This window comes from Alligator mississippiensis, chromosome 2 (genome assembly GCF_030867095.1).
Source record: "Alligator mississippiensis isolate rAllMis1 chromosome 2, rAllMis1, whole genome shotgun sequence".
Lineage (NCBI taxonomy): Eukaryota > Metazoa > Chordata > Crocodylia > Alligatoridae > Alligator > Alligator mississippiensis.
This window is the reverse complement of record NC_081825.1, coordinates 87,633,533-87,658,236: the sequence shown is the minus strand read 5'-3', so window position 1 is coordinate 87,658,236 and position 24,704 is coordinate 87,633,533. Positions and strand designations below refer to the sequence as shown.

At 41.6% G+C, this 24,704-nt stretch overlaps 1 protein-coding gene and 1 long non-coding RNA gene across 6 annotated transcripts in view; one reads left to right on the top strand and one right to left on the bottom strand.

The window, feature by feature from the left end:
* MARCHF1 (membrane associated ring-CH-type finger 1) overlaps nt 1–24,704 on the bottom strand; it is a 501,421-nt gene that overhangs the window by 19,202 nt on the left and 457,515 nt on the right. For all 3 annotated transcript variants that reach the window (XM_019481434.2, XM_059721910.1, XM_059721909.1), the window contains one exon: nt 10,486–10,666. In XM_019481434.2, the coding sequence (XP_019336979.1) occupies nt 10,486–10,666 (181 nt within the window). The remainder of the gene's footprint in view (nt 1–10,485; nt 10,667–24,704) is intronic.
* Nucleotides 1–24,704, top strand: part of LOC109281636 (uncharacterized) — a 51,157-nt gene that overhangs the window by 15,344 nt on the left and 11,109 nt on the right. For 2 of the 3 annotated variants that reach the window (XR_002088354.2, XR_002088353.2), the window contains one exon: nt 18,348–18,458. The exons of the other annotated variant lie outside the window; for it this stretch is intronic. This is a non-coding gene — a long non-coding RNA (uncharacterized LOC109281636). The remainder of the gene's footprint in view (nt 1–18,347; nt 18,459–24,704) is intronic. 3 annotated transcript variants of the gene reach the window in all.

The window sequence follows — 24,704 nt, the reverse complement described above, 5'->3', positions numbered from 1 at the left end:
TAATCAGTGCATACCACTTGGTAAACTACTGATTACTTTTTACTTTGTGTGTCATCAGTTAGCAAACCCTTAGCAGACCCTAAGAGAGAAAAGACTAGTCATATAGGTGAAGGGCAGCAGTGCAACCATAAATTCACGCACGTGAATAAGACACTATATCCCAGAGATATCTATAGAATCATGGTACAAAAGATAAACAACTTCCTTAAAATTTTAGTACCAATTCAAGAGCAAATCACAAATCTTAAACATCAGATACTCTGAAAAAAACTATAGGTAAAATTGTTCTTCCCCTCAGGATGAGCTTTCCATTTTATCAAAATACATTATTCAAAACTTTTCCTAAATACCCTGAAGCCTCACTGTTCATAATTTCCTGACTGCATATTAAAAAAACATATCTATATTCTCTTAGGAGTTCAAAACATAATTTGGTACAGCTGAGTGTACCTCTAAAAGTTCCCACACAAATTCATATATATATATATATATATATATATATATATATATATCCACATTTTATTTGCATTTCTGTTCTTTCTATACTTGCAAACAAAAAAGCCCCCAGCAAATTTGCCCTCATCTTCTTTAGCAAGTGAATTAATATTGCAAATGAATCTGAAAAATAACTATTTTTACATCATCATTACTTTATTCCTCAAGGGGAGAAAAAGTTAATTTGGCCTTTGATCTTCATTTATCCAAACCAGCCTGAATCATAAGAAAAGTGTGTTTTTGTCCATATATCTCTATAGACCAAGGATATGCCTGTTTGATGTTCTTCTAAATATTTTAGTTTGACCTACATTTTCAAGTGCGTGTATGGATTCAAATTGGCCACAGTTCAGTGAATTAAAAAAAGTGCTAAAATGGTACATGCAAGAATGATGCATATTGCCAATAGCAATAGCTAAATCACTTCTTGTACTTTTCCCAATGGAGATGATCCTTTGATCCAATGAAACAGTGAAGTGGGGGTAATCTGTGCGGAATAATCCTGGAAAGCTAAAGTCATTAAGACCTTCACAAAAGTAAGGTTTCGTGTTCAGCTGAAGGGCTCAGGTAAGCTTTACATGCTGAAATACCTCTGGCAAAAATCAAATGTAGTATTGCTGGCTTCCACATAACCAGTGTCTGAAAACATGGGGCATCTGAGTCAGATACTACTAGGATTTTTACTTCCTTGTAGTTGAAGGCTGCTTTTAAATTTAATTTTAAAAGTGTACTGTGAAAAGAAAAATTCAACACTAAAAAGTTGTCAAATATAGATGAATGATTCAGATTTTCCAATTCCATCATAATTGTGATCCAACATCATAATTAGTCTGATTTTTTAAATCAAAATTTACATTCTTTCCACCAGGTGAGGAAGATTTTATATATAAATATATTTCTAACTACAGAACTCCACCTGAGCAGATCTCACATAATTTGGAAATTTATTTTATATAATGTCTGTCCAGTTCAAATGGCTTCATTAGATCAATTATTCACTTACTGGATTATTATTAGACAGTATCAGCATGATTATCAGTCCATTCCCATTAAAACCAATGGGAAAATTCCCATGAACTTCAAACCAAGCATTTAAAAGGTAGTCCCCACCTTGTCTGATGAATTTTTAGATACTGAAGTCACTAAGCATGGGCTTGTCCCATCTTGTACAATGCCGAGATTCCTTATGTGGCTCTTAAACAGCTGCATCTCAACCTAGAAATCTCTTCAGTTCCATATAATCTCAGAAACTATCCACTACAGTCATCTATGCATTTAACTTAGCTTATGATTTATTGTGATCCTATTCCGGGGTGGCCAGCTTACAATATCTGTACCATAAATGTCATGGGCAGCCGTTGTATTTGGCATGCAGCAGATCATGGAGGAGGTGGGCAGTAAAGTGTCAGATTTGGCAGGGAGTACACTGGCACTTGGGGAGGAGGTGGGCCTTAACTTGTGGCATGCCTGCCAGAAACGTTGGCCACACTTGTCCTATTCCATCTAGGAAAGTGAATAAAGCCTGTGTTTGTCCCTAAATCCTTGAATAGAAAAAGAGGATGTACATTGTCACTTTTTGCCCAGTATCCTATTGGTTAAGGCACTTTCTCCAGAAAATAGGTGACCTAGGTTTTAGGCCCAACTCACCCTATGCAGGTTTGAGCCCACAGCTTCTACTTCTTAAGACAGGTCATGGGCTAGTCAGTTCTAAAAGCATCTTTTACCATTCTTGTTGAAGCTGGGTTCCTGGGCCACCCAAAGTGAGAGAATCATGGGGCCAGAAGAATAATATGCAAGAGGGGTTTAACTGTATCCTGGTGGGTGGGCACTCTCCTCGGAGGGAGAGAAGCCTAGGTTCTGTCCCCTGCACAATTTTATTCAATTACTTGGTAAGCTAACATGTTTAAACAATTCAAGGAGCAAACAACTACTGTGGCTTCGTGGTTAGGGCCAGGGCACTCAACTGGGAATGAGGGAAGTCCTGGCTTCCATTTCCCGCTGCCAGAAATGTTCATGCCCTTTGCATTAAACAGTCATTGCATAAAAAAGATAATTAACACTCAGAGCAGGGAAAAAAAGCCAAGACATCCTCTTACAGATGAGTGCCCTGAGTTAGCCTCATATTTAGATGAGGCAAAATGTTTTGGCAGCGTACAAAAGTCAATAAATAGCTAACAGTTCTTTTAAATCGGAGTTTGGCCTGAGGACTGAAAATGTGCGCTTTTGGGCTTAGTTTAAAATTGGCTGTTATTACTCAGTGATTTCCTAAACCCCGTGTCCATATGACCACATACTTGACTATACTTCTCACGATAAGGGAAGAGTTCCACTGTCTAGTTCAGGGCTCAGCAACCTTTTAGAGCAGTGGGCTGCTGTTTGTGACCCTGTCATCACTGTGGGCTATTGATCTCCCTCGCCACTATAGGCTGCTGTTCTCCTCTCCAGTACATCACTCCACGGTGCCCAGGCCACCAGCCGCTGCCTCCACTGCATGCTTCTGCTATGTTGTGTTCCCCACAACAGTGGGAAGGGCCAAATTTGGTAACAGTGGTGAGTTGTACATGCCAAAGTGGGCCAGGGATCTTGCTTCATTCCAAATTTCATAGGCCAAACACCTCAGGTCAGAACTGTTAATCTCAGTAGCTGCTGAAATGCAAAAGTTTCTGCATGGATTTACACTGGGCAATTGGGGATGAGCCTGAAGTCCTTAGTGACTACTACCTCTGTCATATTATAACAATCTGGAATGAAGCAAGAATTGGGTTTCTGAGAAACAGAGGAGGACGTTAGTAACTTCTAAACTTGAGCAATTTTCTGAATCCCTTGTTGTGATAAGTATTACTGCAACCAGCCTTTGGAAAAGGGAAACAGAATTTGGAAAAGCTGTAAGCAAAAGAGAAAATGCTTTTCATTCATATCATGATAACCAAAGTTTTGTCTGTGCTCTTAAAACATTCAAGCCCAAATCCCTAACAATACAAGCTGTCTTGTATGCTTTCCAAGGGAAGCTGCTGCCTTGTGGTGTCCATGCATTATACTATGATGTGATGACATTTTACTAGCATGGACATATCTTGCAGTTGTTTCAAGGTCATAAAAAGGAGAAGTGGGCCAGCTTCTCAGCAGGGATAAATCAGCAGAAATCAGGACAGAAGCAATAAAATCCCTGTTGAATAAAACAGGACGAAATATTGGGATGGGTGGCTAATCAAAATTCCACCACTGAGAAACATTTATGATCTGTTGTTCTGGTTATAGAACAAGTCACAAGAAGTCTGATCTATTTACATACAAATTAGCAGTAATGCTCTACTGCTATCACTGAAACATTAGAAATACAACTGTCTATACAGAATAGTCCCTTGTATCCTTGAGGCAGCACAACAGGACATAAATGCTATAGAATTATTTTAACTTTAAAAGCTTTAATATACACATTCTCCCTTGAGCCCAAGAGCTGTTCACTATAATGACATGATAGCCAATAAAAAAAGTAATAGCTTTGTGCCTTTGTGCATACTGGTGAAGCATCTGACCTCGCCTATTACAAGAAATGAGCGTGATTTGAGGCTAGCGATGTTTGAGGCTAGCATAGTTTACTGTGGGAAAGAAAACACTGATGCCAGGTTGCCTTGACAACGCTCTGTAACTGCATCAGAAAGCAAAGGAAAACATAGGACCTTCTTTCTGTGTCAAGGATTGCAAAGTAATCACCAAATTAGGCTAAAAGAAAACGAATCCCACAGCAGGTCTGCGTTACCTGACCTATGCAATATTGGCAATCCCTTCTTATCATGGACCTTGTTAGAAAACTGATTAAAAAAAAAAAACCCTAAAAAAAACCAAACAGGTGGCTTGTGCATCACAGCTAGAGTGACAGAAAGTAAACAGCAAGCAACACAGTAATGACTGCTCACAGGCTTCCTTTTTTCTTGTAAGATTCTGCCGGTCACTCCAGGTTCTGAGAAAGTCTAGTCTGCTGGGAGGAGTGGTTCCTAATGGGGACTAGTTTGATTTCACAGCAGGATCTCACAAAGCCCTCTCTGCAGGGAATATTGCTTTCAGCAGCCAACACCACACGGCATGTTCTTAAATAATGAGTGTAAATAAGATTTATCAAAGTGAAGCTAGCTCTTAAACAAAAAGAAATCAACACCTTTCAACATATTTTGCCTTCATTGCAATTATTGTGGTATCTCCCAATAAAGGAGATTATCCACAAATCATCAAGCCCTTAGCTATTTCCTTCCAGAAAAAAACAAACAAACTATTTCTGTTACAAGCAAACTTCTAAAAGATGTATGGTAAAATCAAGAGGTGCTTTGCAGTGAGTAAAAGTGGGGTGCTTGGCTACAGTAGGGTGATTAGCTAGACCCCCTTCCCCCCCACAGCTAGCCAATAAGCAGCACAAAAGAAATGGACATATTTGAAAGGCTTTCCTCCTCTCAAAATTAGATGCTTGACTCAAGGCTTCACATTAGGGATCCTGAGCTCTCATCTGAAGGTAGGAGCCTGACTGAGCAGCAGAAGTGGTCATGCTGATCATGTCACAGTTGCCCACCATTGCTTAATAGGTTAGTGGTTAGAGCACTAGCCCACATAGTGGGAGATCATGATTCTAGGTCCTCCTTAACCTGAAAAGATCCAAGTCCACCTCTGTGTGTTTTGTGAAAAGTTAGCTTGAGACTATATGAGAATTTCTTACATAGAGTGCAAGGACTTTGAGACAGTTATAATGTCCCTGACACTTTTTTTGGACATACATGCCTTATATTAATGCATCTACAAAGTGAGTGTATGGAGTGAGCTTGTATGGGTGAGCTGAGACTGAAAATCTTGCCATGTCCTTGAAGCAAAATGGCACCACTTATGGAAACAAAAATGAGTGGCATATGGTTCTCTCCCAAAGTGTTTATGGGACAGCCTTAGTGTTGCACATGGAACTCAAGTTTTTAGCAAACACAATATACTGCATTACACAATTGGCAACACAGCGTTTCGAATTCCGGGGACTCGAGAAAACTCAGCTGTGAGTGCAATGGGATGAGTTTTTTCATTTTCTTTCTGTTTATCTTGCTATAACAGAATAGTAAGGAGCTAGACTCATGAAAGACATAGGGTACAAAAAGGGGAGTTAAGTGCCTCAGACCAAGTTTTAGATTTTTAAAACCCCCAGGTACCAGCCACCTAATCCTGTGTCTAGAGGTCTTTTTTCTGTGCAAGCCCAGAAATGCCTAGGTCTCATCAATGCTGAGCAGCTAAGTGCCTATGCCCCAACTGGGCATTCTTCTTCCTGTCTGACCTGCAAGGTCTGATGTGGTAGGCATTTCTTAGAGCACACCCAATGATTCAAGCCATACACAAGACATATAGGGGTGGGGCAAAGAGAATATGGTGATGACTGGTCCTGCTTTATCCAGCGGCTGGTTCTTTAGCACACCTGTCTGGAATGTGGGAAAACCACATTCCCTCCTCTGCCTGGAGAGATCTGAAGCTGAAACTTCAGCTCACAGGTCAATGTTGTGAGCAACTGCAACAGAGTATTTTGAGACAGAGCTCTCTCAAGCTTTCCTGTTGCAGCTGGTCCATTTTTCATCCAAAACTATTTGTTGGACCAGATGTATATATTCATAGTCTAGTGGTTGGTGCACTCTCGGGGGAAAGGGAGATATGGGTTCCAGGCCTTTGTCCTCTGAATGTTTAACTATTTTAAATTATGCATTCATTGGGGCAGAGAATCAACTCAAGGGATTCTTATCTCTCTGGTGAGTATCCTAATGAGGCTACAGAGTCACTTTTATTTTCTTCAGGCAACTGACTTCCCTCACATTGGTATGTCTTCAGTAGGAGAGACTAACAGAGCTCACTCCCAAAATACCCTGGTGGTTAGAGAATTCACTTGGCAGAAAACAATTCAAATCTGCTTAGGCAGCCTTGGTCTCCTACATGCCAGGTGGCTGCTTTCACCAGCAAGCTCTTGGGTAAGAAGGGTGGTGGTGGTATTTGTGTGTAGTGAAAATTTTATGTTGTAAGAAAAGTGCTTATGCCAATCCAGAGTTTTGGGGTTCAGAATGATGATGGACACCTGTCTGCAGCCCAAAGCAAGGTGCCTGTGTCCCAGAGAAGAGAGGGGGTAAAGATAAGCCACGTGCTCAGTGTTTTCTACTACCTTCAGTAGGTCCTGAAAGAGCATACTGGCTTTTGTGGATCCCATTCTTCCAGTGTTTAACTCCTCCACATCCTTTTTATTGGAAACTTAGGTGATTAATTTAAGGCTTGAATTCCTCTAGATAATAGGATGCCTAAAAAAAGCGTATCACAGTTCTGGCTGTTGGAGTACATAAGCTGTTCTGTAGATCTAGTCTTGTATTTTAACCAGCAGTCTTCTGTAGGGTAAGCATAACTATTGCATTAAAAAGAAATAACTGTTTTTGATCTAATAGGTGAACCAGTGTCATCTCAATCAACCCAATTCTCCACTAAACCTAGAGCCAATCCATTTTATTGCTGTACTGGGAGGCCTGAAGTGGCTATTATTTCTTCTTTTTAGATAGTCTTAAGTATGAGTTAATCTATTTCAGTGACCTTATTGCTTCCATATATTTTATTATTCTTATAACAGCATGGTTAGCAGTTTACTGCTACACTAGTGGAGTAGATTGAGGGCTCAGTGAGCAACTGTTCACCAGGGCACCTGAGGGGAAAACTAGGAGTAATGGCCACAAACTCCTGGAAAACCAATTCAGGCTCAACATTAGGAAAAACTTCTTCACAGTCAGGGTGTCCAGACTGTGGAATAAGCTCCGCCCCTAGAGGTGGTGCAATCACCTATCTTGGAAATCTTCAAGAGGAGACTAGACAGTCACCTTGCTAGGGTCACCTGTCCCCCCAGTTATGTTTCCTGCTTGGTGCAGGTGGCTGGACCTGATGATCTTCCAGGGTCCCTTCCTGCCTTACAATCTATCAATGTATTATTTAAAGTTAATGTTATCAGGCTAGGAAAGAATCTAGCTTTGTTTTACCCCAGTAAAGACATCAGTGGGTTACCTAAGCTAGTCACATAGATCTCTCAACTATAAAAGACATTAGACTAAGCAATGCTTCATTTGCTTTGAAGTAGCAGTCTATAAACAAATATATGTATACATGCACACAGTCTTCAGTAGCTTAACCAAGAGACCAGAGTCTTTAGACTATTAAAAGTTATAAATGTCAGTTATAGATGTTAGTTATTCTGAATAATGAAAAAATGCTATATAGTTTAGAAAACCCACAGAAATATGTAATGGGTTTTGTGAGGGGGATCATCCTGTTAAACTCTGCTCCTCTTCTAAGTAGAGATAAAATGATGCCTTAATTTTTGCTTAATGTTTCTCTAAACAAAAAGTTAATGTACTCGCATGGAATGGTTAATAATAATTACATGGTAATGATTTGTAAAATTGCTTATGCTTCCTAAACAGTTATTTTAAAAGTTTCCAAAGTTAAATCAAAATCATATTTGGCACCAGAGAATAATCAGTTGGGATAATATATTAAAGGAAAATATCTCATCAGAGACCAGAAGTCTTTAAACAGACAGAAAAATTTAAATATGAAAAGTAATTTGAAATATAATCATACTAAGAGACTTTGGGGAAATCGGCATTTGAAGATATCTCTGTGTTTATGCACATTTTAATTTGATGCTTTCATCCATTTCATATGGATCACTGCAATATGTTGATTCAGTTTCTGTTTTTACTATGCTTCAAATATCAGATTGAATATCTATGAACTGTAGCATCTACTTTATCAAGATTCTGTCTTTTTTCTAAAGGAGAATTGACTTTCTCAGGGGTGGGGCTATTACCTGATAGACTTGAATGAGAAATGCTAACACAAGTTAAATTGTGTCTCTCTAATTCTCAGCATGATAACAAGGTGACTTCCTAAATAGGAAACTGGGGGATTAGCATTGCGAGTGCTGATTGGAAAAAGCAGCAAGTGAAACCAAATTACTTTATAGCCATAAATAGAGATAATGAAGATCAGAAGATAGAAAACAAACAGACTAAATGCAGTAGCCTTATATTTCAAACTTAGGCCTCTAAAGCTGTATTTAGTTGGCTACAAGGCACTGAGCTCCCATTGACTCCATGTAATATATTACTTTTTAAAAAAGATTTTACTCAATGCAAAGTTTCACTAAGATGATAATTCTATATTTCATTCAATACTGCTTAAGTTGCAAAGGGCACTGGGCAGGTTAAGCCAATGAAAATTAGCATAAGGATATTGATCCAAGGGAGGCATGTGGATTTACACCAGATGAGTCTAGCTCGCGGTCCCTTCTGAATCACATCCTGACTGCATGATATTTAGATGTCGACTTTTCATACATTCTTGGATTTTGTTAGAAGAATGTATATACTATAGAGGATCCCATGAAAGGCTGAGACACAAAGGGCCTCCAATAATGGATGTAAGGGCTAACAGAACAGCCAATGCAACAACTAACTTCCAGATGCTTGGCTCCCGGAGCAGAGCTTAAAATCCTCTGTTAGACACCCTAAGCTTACAGTACTGTAGACAGAGACAGTTAAGTGCCTCTAAGGGGCTGCTGACACACTGAACAAGAAATCAGTAAGAGATGCTAAGCACAGGAGTGTCTAAAAATCCTCTCTTATTCAAAGCTTAGGAATGGAGCCAGGGGTGTAGGAAGGCATCTCCATAAACTTGGATTCCCATGTCCCGAATCCTCTCCTCAGTATAGATGCCTACAACTCTTCCTTGAAAGAACTAAGCAGGACTTGCTGTTTTGGTAAAGCACAGCTGAAGGTGGAGAAGTTGGAGGAGGAAACAGTAAAGCCCATTACAATTGGTAATAAGACAGTTGCAAGTCAAATCAATGCTACGTGACCTACTCTTGTCTACATCAATGGAATAGTTTATCTGTGGATGACAGACAGAAAAGAATCAATTCCCAGCACTTCTTTTCAAGTTCTGGTACCTGTGCAGGACTACCTATTGAGTCAGAGGTTTCAGTTTTACGTGGTCACTTTTCAGGAAGTTTGACATTAATGTTTAACCTTAAATTGGGTTTGTTGACCTTATTCAAAACTGGCCACAAATCTAAGGGCATGACAACATTTAGCAAAGTGAGATGATATAGTAGAGGGGAAATGACAAAAAGGATACATTTGCAGCAATACTTGGCATGTAAGGATTTGAAGTGGTGATTTGGGGAACTCCTCAGGTACATTGCTGCTTACAAATGCAAGGGACTGGACTTGATAGGCCAGGAGGCCCCTACCAGATTTACGTTCCTAACAAAATAACAGTTATTTCCTGTCTCCTTATGACCCTACGAACAATTTTCAATTAACCTGACTTTTCAAGGATTCTTCTAAAAGACTCTTTGTCCCAAGCTAGCATATATTTGACTTTAAAGATGCATGTTTCCTCCATAGTTTAGTTTAGATTGCATTAAATGATCTTAATGCACATAGTTTATTATTAATTTCTGCACAAATGTAACACAATTTCTAGATCATTTGCATTACCTCCAGTTTCTATCCCATGCATATACACAAATCTCAGCATTATTGAGTGAAAAAGTGAAAAGATACTGAGTGAAATTCTGGTACCTATATTCATTCAGTAGATAAGATTATATGATTTTCAGAGTCTCTTCTGACCTTAAAAATCTATGAACACATCAACACAAAGCAAAACATGAAAAGTCTATTGGGACATCTAAATGCCACCAGATATCATATGATACAATATTAATATATGTGTTCAAACAGTGAGAGTCACACTAGATCAGTTCATCAGCTGTAGTAAATAGATTGACTTTGGTTTGACAGAGGATCTGGCCCACTAGGTTTTACTGTCACTGTAACTAAAAAGATATCTGGAAAATGTAAAAGTTTCTCTATGTCAGCAGGTTATGTAGCCATCTCATCCTTCTGCCACATGAATAGAATTAAGTTATTAATACTGTACCTTCCGAAGAGGTTTGAGCTTGGTCTCCATTATAAAGTCATACTTGCAAAGTTCACAACAGCGTGTGTCTGAGCTCTTGATCCATTGGTGCAGACAGGCTTGATGAACAAAGCGTAGGGTTCCTGTGCAGCGACATGGTGTGATGAGGGGGCTTTCATCATCTCCCTCACAGTGACAGATCCTGACAGGAAGGACAGCAACACACAATGAGGGACTTTTCCAAGGAGAAAAATAAAGACATTGCTTTTTCATTCTCAGCCTTGACGTGCATGAGAGCCAAAATCTGTGACCTTTAAGATTAGATCCCAAAAATATGTTCCTTGTTCCCTTTTGTCACGCAGGGCCAGAATAAAAAAGATATCAGACACCCAACCTCCCACTAATTTCAAAAGGAAGGGAAGAATCTGAATAGTTGTTGTTATATTTCAAATGTACTATGCAGTTTGGACACAAATTGACAGAAATACTACTTGTCCCCTCCCTTGTGTAGGACAAGTCTTTTAGTGTGCAAGTTCTGCCCACCCCCCCTTTATTTGTGTTGAGTAGCAAGTAACCTCGGTAAAATGCTAGAGAGAATCTGGCCCCAAGTTAAAACGAACAAAGTACAAGAGGTACAGAAAACCTTTCTGGGAAAGTCGTACCATCAGAGTCAGATTGGTGACTTGGGACCAATATATATAAGGTTGTATGCGCTTTCCAGAAAGGAATAAAAGCCACTGACCTGCCTCTTTTCCACTTCCCCATCCCTTTTTTGGGTGGGTGGCTGCTAGCTGAGAACACAAAGACATCTGCAGCAAGCCCTAAGGGTGGGTTGTAGATATAGCATGTATGGGCTGACTGTAAATGGCAAAGGTATGTAGAGATTTTTCTCATTTGGTTCTCTGGTACTCAGTGGATGCTTCTACATGAGATGCTACATCGCCATAGTGAATAGCTACATCATCATACCCCATTGTTATGGCAACATAGCGTCACCAGGCATGCTTGTTGCTACTGCACAGTAGCTGCTAAAACTAGCTGTGCAGCGTTGCACCTGTACAGTAATGCTGGTTACCGAGCAGTCATTTAGTAATTGCTTAAGCATGTACTAAATGACTGCACAGTAACAACTGTGCAGTCCACTGCACATGTAGATATGTTCAGTAGCCCTAAAATCATTTTTACGTGATAGCTTTTCCATGGCCCATGCCAAATGACTTGATGATCTCAGTCAGTTCTGAGTAGGCATTTGTCCACAGTAAGAAAAACAATAATCAGAACTAATGGCTTACAAACAGCTTTGGTGACAGTGTCTCCAGAAGGACAGAGGACTGTTCTGCAGAAGGACAGAGGACTTTGCTCTAAGGCTGTGCAATAAAAAGGAGGTTTAATTTTACAGATACTCACAGAAAAGCTAAATGGATATTTAAAATGGATGGCAAGCTGGAAAAAAAAGCCATGTGCATTGCATTGAAACCCCAAATACATCAACCTCAAAACAGAGAAGTAGTAACCACAGCACTTATCCACGCTCTATCAGGCATGTGAAACTTAAAGCAAGCAATTTGAATTTAGAAAAGGAACATTCTGTGACATACGACAGAAGTTGCAGCAGAGCCTAAACAACCCTAAGGAAAAACTCTTGAGCAAAATACGCAAAGGTGGCCCCTGAGTTCCCAGAGGGAGCTGTCATGCGGTATACTTTTATCCTGAGGAAAGATAGGAAGGAGAGAGAGGCACCCTTCAGGACAAATGAGCACAAGGTATGAATCACAAGAAGACCTAAAAAAAGTATGCAGTAACTATCACTATAACTACTGGCTGCAACACAGCATCCAGGAGGCCTGGTCTATAACCAGCAGAAAGGAAAATTGAAAGACAAACCAAATGCTCTATTGAACAAAGCCAACTACTTTCCCTGTCTTTTCACAGCATGGCCCAGAGTCATGAGAAAATGAGTCTACAATAACGGAAAAGCAGAACAGAGCCTCTCCTCCAGATATAAAACCAGAAATGAAAAAGCAGGTTTTGAAAAAGTGAACAATACATGGAAGCGAGAGCTATCTCCCTAGCTGGTTTAATGATCCATTAATGGGACCTATACTAAGCAGTTTTTTCTGTAAAAGAAAAAAAAAACCCACTCTTGCACATTTCATTAGTTCTTTGTATTCATTGAGGCAACTCCACATTCTGCAAAAAGTACCTATGCATATTCTCACCTGTGCTAGCTCAATCAGGCTGGATAAACTGCTCTCAGCCCGTATATGGCTTCCTTTGTACAGACTTTTTTTCTTGAAACTACCTTATGCAGAACCAAGACTTTAAAACACTGAATAAATAATTGTTTTGCTAAAACATACACATATTCCCAGTCTAGAACTTTATATAGAAAAGCAACATCATTTTCTTTTTTAATTAAAGCCATTTCCCAAAGGAAAAATACAAGCTTTGTTCATTTTAATTCCAGCTACATACAATTTATTTTACAGACTTTAGCATTTAAACCATTTAGAAAATCGACAACTAAACTGGGTACCCCAGAGTCTTTTTCAACCATTTGCAGAATTGTTTTAAATTATTTTAAAAGGTAAAATATCAACCTACAACCCCACTGGGAGCTTCAAATAAGTGACATCGCCACTTTGAAAGAAATAAAAGTCTTCTTCAGTGGAAACACTAGCTGAATTATAAATTAAATTGTGCTTTAGACAAACACAAGTCTTGGGCTTAAAATGTGGGTACACAGGGGAAATGAAAGGCTGTGTGATATGCAGGAGGTCACATTAGATGATATAATAACCCCTTCTGGCTCTAAACACAGTGAATATGGGATAAAAGAGATGCATTCTAGCGGCAGAAAGTGTCCACACCAAATGATTTTAGAAACAATTTTGTGCACCTTCTGTGTACCTATATATATTTTTAAATTTATTTACTCATGAGAGCAGTTTAGAATGATGCAAAGCATATGGTTTGTCTTAAGCCACAGACTCAAACGTATTTAGCCACCCAACTGCCTTTTAAACAGCCAGATAGATGCCTCAGTGCCTTAGAGAAGGAAGTATGCAATGTTTGGCTTAGCAGGGGCTAAAACCAGTACCATATGTATCTGTGTCTAGCCCCTGGCTGCAACTATTAAGCACCCTGTCTACTTCTCTCTGTCATGAGTGCCAGGAAGTTTATTCAATGAAAACTGAATTATGGGGTGTTGAAAATAAAATATATTGCATAATATGAGCTGGAGTAGTGGCAACAGCCTATGTCGCTTCCATTTTAACCCTATGTTTTCAGGTATTTGTAACTGTCTGGAGTTTTCACTTATGAGGCTGACATTTTGCAGGCCTAGTTTCTGCCCAAGGGGGAGACAATATGACATGAAAGCCTAGGTAAAACTTGCTCAGCTACTTTTGAAATGAGTTGAATGGTGTATGTACTAGCTTTCTATCAGTAAACTAATCAGATTAAACCAATGGTACTCAATCTTTCTGCTCTGTGGGCCACAAGGGCAGTGCCTGGTCCCTCCACGGGCTGGATCCAGCCCATGGGCCCAATCCAGTGTGTGGGGTGGATGCAGTGGAGCCTGATCCAAATGTGAGGAGGTGGGCTGGGGAGCAGCTCAGCTTCAATCTGGCCATGTGGAGGGAGGCTGGAGGGCAATCTGGCCAGGGCCGAATTAATGCATAGGCAAACTAAGCTCATGCCTAGGGCCCTGAGCTGTGGAGGGGGACCCCACTCCTTCCCTCTGCGGTGGCAGTACGAATGGCCCTGTGCCCTGCCCTGCCCTTCCCTTCCCTTCATTGGCCTCACCGCCATGGCAGCTGCTTTCTAGTGGTGGCTCCAAGCCCTGCTCCCCATAGGTGGCAGCACTGAGGTGGGGGGGGGGTCTCAACTGGTCTGGGGCCCACAAGCTTGTTTCCCTAGGGCCCACTAAAGGGTTAATCTGGCCCTGAATCTGGCCCCAATCCAGCTGCACATTGGGAAGGGGGCATGGCCCAGCCCCAATCTACCCACCAGGGTCAGGGGGCAGGGAGGAGAGGGGTTGTGGCCTGTCCCCAATCTTGTTGTATGGGTAGGGGGCGTGGCCTGGAATTGATCTGGTAATTTGGCAGTGGAGTAGGGCTGACAGCATTAATTTAAAAAAATGGTATGAGGCACATACCTACATTCAAAATTTCAGTCCACGTAGTTACAATCTAGCAGTTATCAGCAACCAAAATCTGGACCTTATAACTGAAAGCACCAATTCACTCTAACTACATGCATCACCACTGGTGCTGCCTATAATTTAGAGATATAGATAGAGTGTGACAAGTTGGTAGTTCTTCCGTTGCATTCAAAGTAACAATTTTCCCCTCATTAGAGAGAACAGCAGTTATCCTAACCAGTCCTTCAGTAATTAGCTTTATGCTTTAGTAGTTAGAAAACAGACTGCTTTAATCATGATGCACTATCCTGCACCAGCACTTGCCTGATTCTTACAATGAACTGCACCATCCCCAAAAGTTGGAAGCTTCATCAGCCTTGCAAAAAGGCACAAGGCCCTGTGGATTTACACCCTGTCTTGATACACGACATTCTTCCCTGTGTAGACAAGTCTTAAAATTGGTTATATTAAGGCTCCAGAGATAGAATTTTAATATAGAATTAAAATAAGTTTAGCTTAAAAAACCCTTACTAACTTATTATAAATTACATTAATTAATGACTTAACTCTTTCAAAAGGTGCAGCTATAAACTCTACATGTGAACTGGTATTAATAGAATTAAAATAATTGATGTTTTAAAATGAATTTGTACATGTCTGAATTCCTATATGTTAATTCCAATGTGTCAGTCTGAAAAATAATAAATCAAGGTTTATTAGAGGATATTGGGCTTCAGCATGTTCCTTTTAAGCATTCAGACCCAGATCCTTAAAGTATTGATTTAATTGGGCCAACTTCTGCTTTCATTTACATCTGTGCAATCCACGGGGCATTAATTAACAAAGCCTCTCTGAAGCTTTCAAAAACAGAAGAGAGAGGACAGCAACATGAGGTCCCTTCCAACCCTTTTGAGGTCCTCTCCAGCCATACTTTCCTACAATCCTATGAACAGTTAGTGGCATGAGGTATATAAACCAGTCACATTGCCAACAATGGGGACAGGCAAGAGTTATGGAGAGTTGCGTCCTTGGTGATCACGCTTCAAATGAGACTCAATATAGGCACTTTACATTGTCATCTTCCTTTAAGTGATAGCTCCTCAGGTTGCCATGGTTTGATAAATTAATTGATTCTCCTTAATGAGTTAGCCAGAAAGAGTGATGATGACAGTGATATCAACATCTGATAATCCTGGGACACTGTGTTACAATTACACTGAATAAAGTAGAAGGGCCTTGTTACAATGCCAGATAAAGTAGCCAGTGGCATAACAAGCTGGGCAAACTGTGGGAGAGCAAGGCACGGGAAGGAATCTTCCATTTCCTGGCGGCTGCTGCAGCTGCAGCGCTGTCCACTCCTGCTCTTGATCTTAAAGCAGCTGTAGCAACGTGGTGTCCTTGCACTGGCTGTTGCTTCCAGAGCAACACTGTAGGGCCTTTCTTGCTGCCCAAGGTGCAGACTCTGTGGGTGTGGAAGGGAATTTTGGTGCCCCTCCTAAGTCGGCACCCAGAGCTGGTCCTCCTCTGGATCACCCCTTGTTACACTACTGAGAGTAGCTTCCTACATTAACTCAGTCCTCCTCTTACTGGTAAATCAACTTCCAGTTGGATCAGGTTGTGTTTGGGTTGTGCTCTAAGGCAGTCATTACAGATGGATGTTTTTGCTCCTTGTGCAACAGTATCCTGAAGGAGAACATACATTACCCACATTTGCAGGTGCTTGTTTAGGGGAGGAGTAACCCAAGCTTTTCATTTAAATATGTCCAATCTATAATGGGAAGGGTCTTAATAGGCAAGCAGCATCTACCTCTACAGTGTATGATGTCCCTGGCCTCAGGAGAATTGTCCTGGTACAAGGATATCCCTTACCCAGTTGGATGCCAAACCCTCCACTACTGCTGGAGGCAGCATAGCCAGAACATAGTTGGCATCGCTAGTGAACACTGTACCCAGTCAATTCTTGGCTGTGGTTTTGGACTCTTGTGACTATCCGAAGCCAGTGGAACTTGGAACAGCTTTCTGCCCATGGATAACTGATCAACAGCAAAAAGAGTTAAATTTGCCAATAAATTGTTCTTTCTGGGTAGTTCATCCAGCAGTAAACTGCAGCATGCTGGGTTTCTCTGTCCTTCATTCCATACACTTGTCTTTGGCTTATGCACTCTCTTTCTCTGTCTATTCCAGTTTTCTAACATAAAATGTTCTAAATGACAAATTGGTCTTCCTTTCCCTCTCAACACAGAGTGAATGAAGCCCATTAATTCTGCATACTGAATGTAATCAATTTGTATACCTCTTCCCTGTCATCCCTGCCCTTCCATTATACCAGGCAGGCGGCTGTCTTTATCTGACTTTAGAAAAAAAAAAACACATTTGGAAAATGTTGTACCACACTAGCATAATTTCATAATGGTTTTCATAAGCCTCTCTCTTGATTTCTTGAAACGTGATCAGCATAAAGAAGAGAACCGAAAATGAATTCCACTAGAATATGCTAACTGAACCATTTATTTTGACTACAACACTTGTCCTATTCATTTTCTGTTATAACTGACAAATAGCATGTTATAAAGAGTTATAACTAATTCCCATCTTACTGCACTGTCAGTGCCACTCCAGACTGGCGTTGTATATGAATTAACATACCAAGCTTAGCATTAAAGAAACCAAGGGAAAAATTAACAAAGGAACTTAGGTGTCATGTTGCCCTGTGGAATTCACAGCCTCAAGTTAAATACTCAGGCTTCTTGGAGAATTAGGTGGCTAATAATGGGTTTATCAAACTGACTACAGGACATGTAAAATAGTCAGTGGGAAATACTGAGGATGATCTCAAGGTGCAGACAGAAGTGTCAATTTTCAGTCAATCTGACCCTTGAAAGTGCTCTACAACCATGAGCAGACAGAAGTGCATGGCTGCAGAGTGCTTTAAAAGGGACTGATCCCATGAAACTCTGAACCCTTGTTGTCTGAGGGTTCAGATGAAGATGATCAAAACGAAGTATCTTCAGTAACTTGTTTCTGTATACAGGGCTGGACCGATTGCAGCTCAGCCCTGCTCTGGCACTGTCTGCAGAATGGGAGCAAGGAAGGGAGTGGAGGGAGTTCGGTCTGGGGTTTTTTAGTTGGTGCTGGACAGTGGAACAAGTGGATTGAAGCTCCTTTAAGGTGGGGACGGGGGGCCTCTAATCCTCCAGCCCACCCTCCAGCGCTGTCTGGGAAACTGCTCTTCCATCTGCGCCTTCAGATCTATACCCTGCCTGATAATTACTCAACTAACTGCTTGAGATTTTGTATGAAAAAAGAGGGAAATCCCACTCCTCGTTACTGTCAATAGCCAAGTGATTAGGGCACAAACCTTTCCAAATCCCCTCTCTACCTTATTTGGAGCAAGGTCTTGAATATAGGTCTCTCATACCCCTTACTCTTAGGCTGTTTAGCATTCTGGTGTGAGACTTACACAATCTCTCCTATCTCCTGTGGACAACATTGAATGGTTGAATAGATAAATAAATATTCCTTAAAGCACAGCCTCCCTTTGTCTGAGATTTGCAACTTGTCCAATGCCTGGAACTGTCCCTCCTAGAGTGTGAGAAATACAACTCAAAGTCCCTCAAGCAAAGGAGTGAATTAAATACTAGGCTTCTAATGTCCTGCACAAATGGTCTAATCACTGGGCTATTCCACAAGAGGGCACCGGCAATGACACTGCCTCCTATGTCTCTGCTTTGTTATCTAGTAGATATGCTCTGCGAAGATTCACCTGTGCAGGCTCTACAAGCAAGATGGGCATTTTCCTGCCTAGATTTAGGCACAGATTAGGCACCTGGGAAACTACATTCATGAAAATGTAAGTCCAAAGTAACTCTGGTGTACTTCATTGCCACATTAGACACTTTAACACAAAATATAGATCCCCAAAACCCCTGCTCAGCTACTGACTAATCTTGGAAGCACCTAAAACCCACAGGTGCCCAAAATACCCTAATCTCAATAGCACTTGTCTAAGTCCTATTGGGATTCACAAATGAGGCTTTCCCTCTATCTCACCGGGGTCTGTTGCTGCTTCAGTAGCTGGATCCCACACAAAATTGCGATGAGTGTCATGAGCATCCTGATGCCCCCTTACCTGTAGCACTGGAGCAGACTGTAGATTTATAACACCTCATCCTCAGCTTTTCCTACTCACTTCTTTGGTAGCTCTTGTTAAGAGCTTAACTGTTACATGCTGCAATGCTCAACGCTGCAACAACTATATCCCCTCTGTGGAGCTAGGCTTTAGGGGCTCTAGGTACCTCCAAGCTTAGGCAGAGGCTGAACAGGTTCTGAGGAACTTAGTTTTGGACACTGCAGTCACAGGTACTAGCCCCAATAAATACAGCTGTGATCAGCCCTACACTGCAGACCACCTTCCTTGTACATGATCCCTGCAAGCTCCAGAAAAGAAAGGAAATATTTAAGGAGCAACAGAAATCTCTCTACAGTTAAGCTTTCCATTTTTAAACCCAAATCTTTACATTCCTTTTTCAGGGTCCAGCTAATGCACTGCTTTTCTGGTCTGCACTGCTTTTCTGGGAAATTTTAAGTGTTTTGGGAAAGAGATTTGCTACATCCTCAATCAGACCTGTTTAACGTACTTTCAGAAGTCTATAGTTCTGCTATTTTTTAGTTAAGAAAATAATCTGAGGGTTGTCAGGCCAGAGAGAGCGTGCACAAAATGAAGTACATTGCATAAACCTGAGCGCTCAGCTGGGAAGTAGCACCCCCTGCTTCAACCACCACTATTTCTGTATTTTACATGAGCCAGTGTTGCATAAAATGCACAAATAGTCCTGGAAGTCAAGGCCAGAACAAGCATGACTCATCCTTCCAGCTGAATAGACTAACCACTGAGCTTGAGAGTCATGCTCCCTTTCCGGTGCAATGAATCTGGAATACTTTTCTGCACAATATCACAGCTTCACCAGAGCTGTTAAATGGGAATAGGGTACTTCCCCCTTACCCCCCAGAACAGCCTATAGCCTAGTCTTTACAAACCTCTCCAGAAGTTGAGAGATGTAGATTTGCAGCTCCTTAGGCAGAGGATGCAAACATACCTCCTAGTTTCTGGGTAAAGGCTTTAACTACAATGCTAATAAAGAGGAAGGGGAATGAGCATCCTCACTGCCTGTTCTGACCTTGTTGTTAATAATGCAACCTCTGTGTTTCAACTCCAGGGACATGATTCTCATGTTCATTTTAAACCAGTTATGGGGATCTAATACCGTGTATCCCCAGATAACTCCTTTAGGAGGACATTGGTAAGGGTGCTCTCCAAGCATTTTGCAAATGGCAAGCACTGGAATTTCAGGATGAAATGGGGTTTAGCTTTACCTGGCAAGACTTAGGCACTGCAATGTGGTGTCTCTGTGGATAGTAAGCTAGTGTGTTTGGCAATTAACTAAAAGGCTGGGGGTTTGAGCCCACCCAGAGGTGCTGGCCACAATTCCCAACTGACATACGAAGAAGCTTCTTTACTCAGGGATTGGACTTGAGGTCCCTCTGCTTAATATCATAATTAAATATTTACCTGCTGAGAGAGAATGTCAGAAGTTAAGGCACTCCCCTGGGAGGTGGGAAGTCCTTGCTCCAATGAACATTTATTTATTCTATTCAAACTGAAATAGCTCCATCCAAAAGAGTGCCCTCACCCCAACCCTGCTTCTAGATTGGTGTGTAGGGCACTCTTACGAGAGATGAAGTACATGGATTCAAATACCCGCCTAGGTGCCTAAATTCCTTTTGCAAAGATGGCTTCAAAGTTTTTTTCTGTTCACTTCAGTGGGCTTTATGTAAAGTTCACAGTAAGGATGAATGAAGCGAGAGACCACAAATCAGCAACAAAACCAGTATAGGCAACTGCCGCTTAGCACTCGTAATTGGTTCCCAAGAAAAATAAGCATTAAGCAGAATAGCATTAAGTGAAACCAAAAGTTTCTGATGAACCAAGATGGCCTTGCATGATGCCCATGAGCATTATAACAAAACTTGCTGAGCGCTAAGTGGAATCGAGTATCAATGTTAAGCGAGTGTTATAGCGAAATAGCACTAAGTGAAACAGCGTTAAGCAGGGGTTGTATTTGTGGATCAGTAGCATACAGAAATATATTTCTTTTGCAAACTTGACTGCGGTCTGTATGCCAGCAGAAATCTGAAAGCTTCTGGGTGGGCATATGTCAGTTTGTTGAACCCAATCTAGAAATCCAGTGCATTCAAAGAAAATAATTGTGTGTACTAAACAGGCAGTTAGCTATTGACAGGATTTCAGAAACACTTCCTCCTAACTTCACTTCCAGTGCTAAAAGAAGAGTCAGACAAATGCTGTGCCTGAAAATCCCTCATAACATATTCAAATAAGTTGTTAAAGGTGCTATTTACCCAATCTGTGCACACCTTCATACAGAACTTACATTCTGAACATTGGTGACCTTTGGGGACGTTGTGGGAACTTCCAGGCACCTGCTTTTTCAACAGTTATGGATTTCACTGAGCAGTGTCTCAGGTTTCATGTCATCTTGAATCAAACTGTTAGACGGGCTAGAAAAAGCAGCTGGGTCCAGTTCTGCTTCAAGATACAGAACATATAAAGAACACTTCCCCTCACTCCTCACCACCCTCAACTGCTCCTATATCTATCTACTTTTCCACCAATAAAAACATTCATGTACCTGTTCTCTAAATCCCCAGGTTTACTATGCACATAGTGTCAAGAGCCTAGTGGACAGGAATCAGTTACACTGTGTTGAAGGAAGGGGAAAGTAAGATGTTGTTTTGAAAGGCCCATTCCAAAATACTAAGGCTGGTGCTGCTTTTGAAAAAAGAATAGTAATCTTAGAGGCTAGGAATTAACAATGCCCTCAGCTCAGCTGCCCACTGTGCCACAAGTACTCCATTTCCTGCTGAGCCATTTCATAAAACAATACCTAGTTTTCCTAAAGAGCTTATCATCAGTACATCTCAAAGCACTTTGCAAAGGAAGTCAGCACAGGGCAAAGGAGACAACAAGCAGCAGAATCAAGAATAGCGTCCAGATCTTCAGTCGCAGTACAGTGCACTGTTCTCTAGACCACACACAGGACCTTCTATGTCATCCCACACATACATCTGAGAGCATTCATAGACTTCCACATATCCTGGCTCCAACACCGACTAAGATGCAGAATGAGCAAACCCTGCAGTCTGTGCTCCTCCTTGCCAAGATCTGTCCATCCAAGCTGATTTGCAGTTCACAGTTACAACAGGAGGTAGCATGTAGATTGGTTCCTCTTCTATCCCACCTCACCTCATCCTTTAGGGAAAAGTTATTTTCTCTCCCAACTTCTCAGATCAGTGAAAGGAGACCATCATGTATGAGGGTCTCCTAATGCAGGGCTGTCTAATTTCAGAGTGGCTGGGGGCCACATGCTGCGGAGCTCACGGGCCCCAGGTCACACACTGCACGGGCTGCATGTTACAAGGGCAGCACGGGCTCCCTGCCTCCTACACCACCACGAGATCCCCTGTTGCTACCACCACGTTTGTGATCACCCCACATTTCTGTCACGTGTGCCCTCCCCACCCAACCCCCTTCCAACCAATACATGGGCAAGCCCCTTCCTCTCCACCCACCACTGCTGTGTGAGCCTGACTTGCCACTACTGTGCAGGCAATCCTCCCCCATCACTGCCACATGAGCGCCCTCCTTCCTCTGCCTTTCCTCCCTGCTGTGCGAGCCCACCTGCTGACATCACTATGCGGGCAATTACCCCCTCTGCTGCTGCAATGCAGGCAGTATGAGCACCCTCAGCTGGTGCTGCTGCACAGTCAGCAAGCTCACCAGGCCTTCCCATCATGCTCTTCTCTTCCAGGGACCACTGCCACAGCCAGAGCAATGGGAGCAACAGAGGCCAGACAGAAGTCTGGGGCTATACTTTAATCCCTTGCAGGCTGGATGCAGTACAGGGACCACTAGCTAGACAGACCTACACTAATGAAATACCTCAAGTAACTTGGGTGTTCTTACCATAAGCACATACCAAGCTTCTTAATGGGGCATATGTATATCATAGGCTTATGGTGAAAATCATTAAAATATATAAAATATTACTATATTATTAGTACTATTTTGTAGCATTCTGTTGGTCCTGAAATGCTCAACTCGGAAGTATGTGTGGAAGGAGTTGTACAGCATGACCTGCTGGAGAGAATACGTTTGTACTACCTGGGTACAAACCTAGAAACTGAGCATATCAGAAACTGATATTTTGTTCCAATATTTTTCCAGTCTTTTCCCCCCAACATGTTGACTCTACAGAAAGAAGCCACGCGTCATCTGTCAATGAATGTGCAAACATAGTTTAAACCAAAAAAACTGGTAAGACTCTTTTAGCTGAATTGGGATAATCAGACCCAATAAATAATATAAGATAATAAGGAAGATAATAAATCTCTTCCTTTTTGTTTAGCTGCCCTCAAATTTAACAAGTAGGGTAACTTACAAGCCATGAAAAATTAGCATGCTTTGGAATTTGCAGCATCCTTCCTAGATGCATAATCTTCCTGAGGTGATATATTTAGGAATGACAGCAAGAAATACAGCCTTATGCCTGTGAGTGAGCAAAGGGTGGATTTATGGCTCTGTTAACATGGCAGCATTTAAAGAAAGCAGGCCAGATTCTTCACTGAAAATCTCTGTGCAGTTGAGCAGATCTTGGGTCTAAGGGATGATTTAAGCTATGCTGACTGAATCAGTTGCACAGGACTGCAGAGTGTAGCAAGTGATACTCTGCCTCACCCCTTCCCCATTTCTTCCAGTTCTCAGGCCAAAGTTGGCCTGAGAGAGTCAAGGTAGTAAAGGAAGGCCTAGCCATCTTCAAGTCAAGTCAGTCCCAAGGCTGCTGCAGCCACTGGGGCACCTTGGATAGTGTAATAACCTTCCTAGTTTAGCTGAGCTGCTTTGCATCATTGGTGATGCTTCAGGCAGAGCGACCTGATGGCGCTCATCTCTTCTCCAGGTATGGATGGTTGTTGGCTCACGATATGTTCATCCGCCCTTTGACAGGTCTTGTTTTTAGTCCTGTTGGGTGTCCACATAGCCTCCTCACCCAGGCTAGCCCAGGTGGGGGCACCAGTTTAGTCACCAACAACCCAACCATAGAGCAGGCTGTACTGGTTTACCTGGTACCAGATAGCAGACCAAGAGAGGCTGGCCTGACAAGCACCTACCCACCTTACTCAGCTAATATTAGCACAGCTGCAATACTGTGAAAGTAAACTCAGTGAAAACAGGAAGAGTCTGATAGAGAAAACTTGTCACTCCCTCATCAGGGTGCCAAATCCTCTACATCCCCACACATTCTAGATTAGTGATTCTCCATCAGGGTGCTGGGGGCTCCTGGGGTACTGCCAGATGCTTTGTAGGGTACCGGAAGCTGTGAGGTGTACAGAGATAAGCAGGTAAGCTAAGTAGATAAATGCTGGCTCAGGCTTGTCCTTGCCTGAATGACCTCTCGCCCTCACTGCCAACCCCTCTGCAGGGGGGTAAGCAGAGTAATATGTGAATTTGTTTTTGAAATTGAGTGCCACTCAATTCACAAATATTATGGAGGGGTGCCTCAAGTCTAGCAAGGGGTGCCTTGAGTCCCACGAAGTTGAAAACTACTGTTCTATATGTTGATGTTCAGTCTAAGAAGAACAAGGGAAACATCCCTAAGTTCTTTGGTACTTGAAAATATAGTTTCAGATAAGTGGTCAGGCAGCTCTCATAGCTAATCTACAGGAGAAAGTTGCAAGGGTTAACTTTCAGCTGAACTAGTGCAAGCCCCATATGAACATAACTAGAAGTACTTCTGAAACTGAAATAAGTAAGTGGAAATGACTGAACTTCCTAGCCAGATATTTCTACAGGATTTAGCACAATGCCATAATACATGTTGAGATCTCTTAAAGTGATTATTATTGTTTTGAATTTCAATAGCACCTAAGGGCCAAAACCATGAATTAAGACCATACTCTGCTAGGCCTAGTACAAACAAAGAATAAAAATGCAGTCCTGCCCTGAGGAGCTCACCATGTCAAC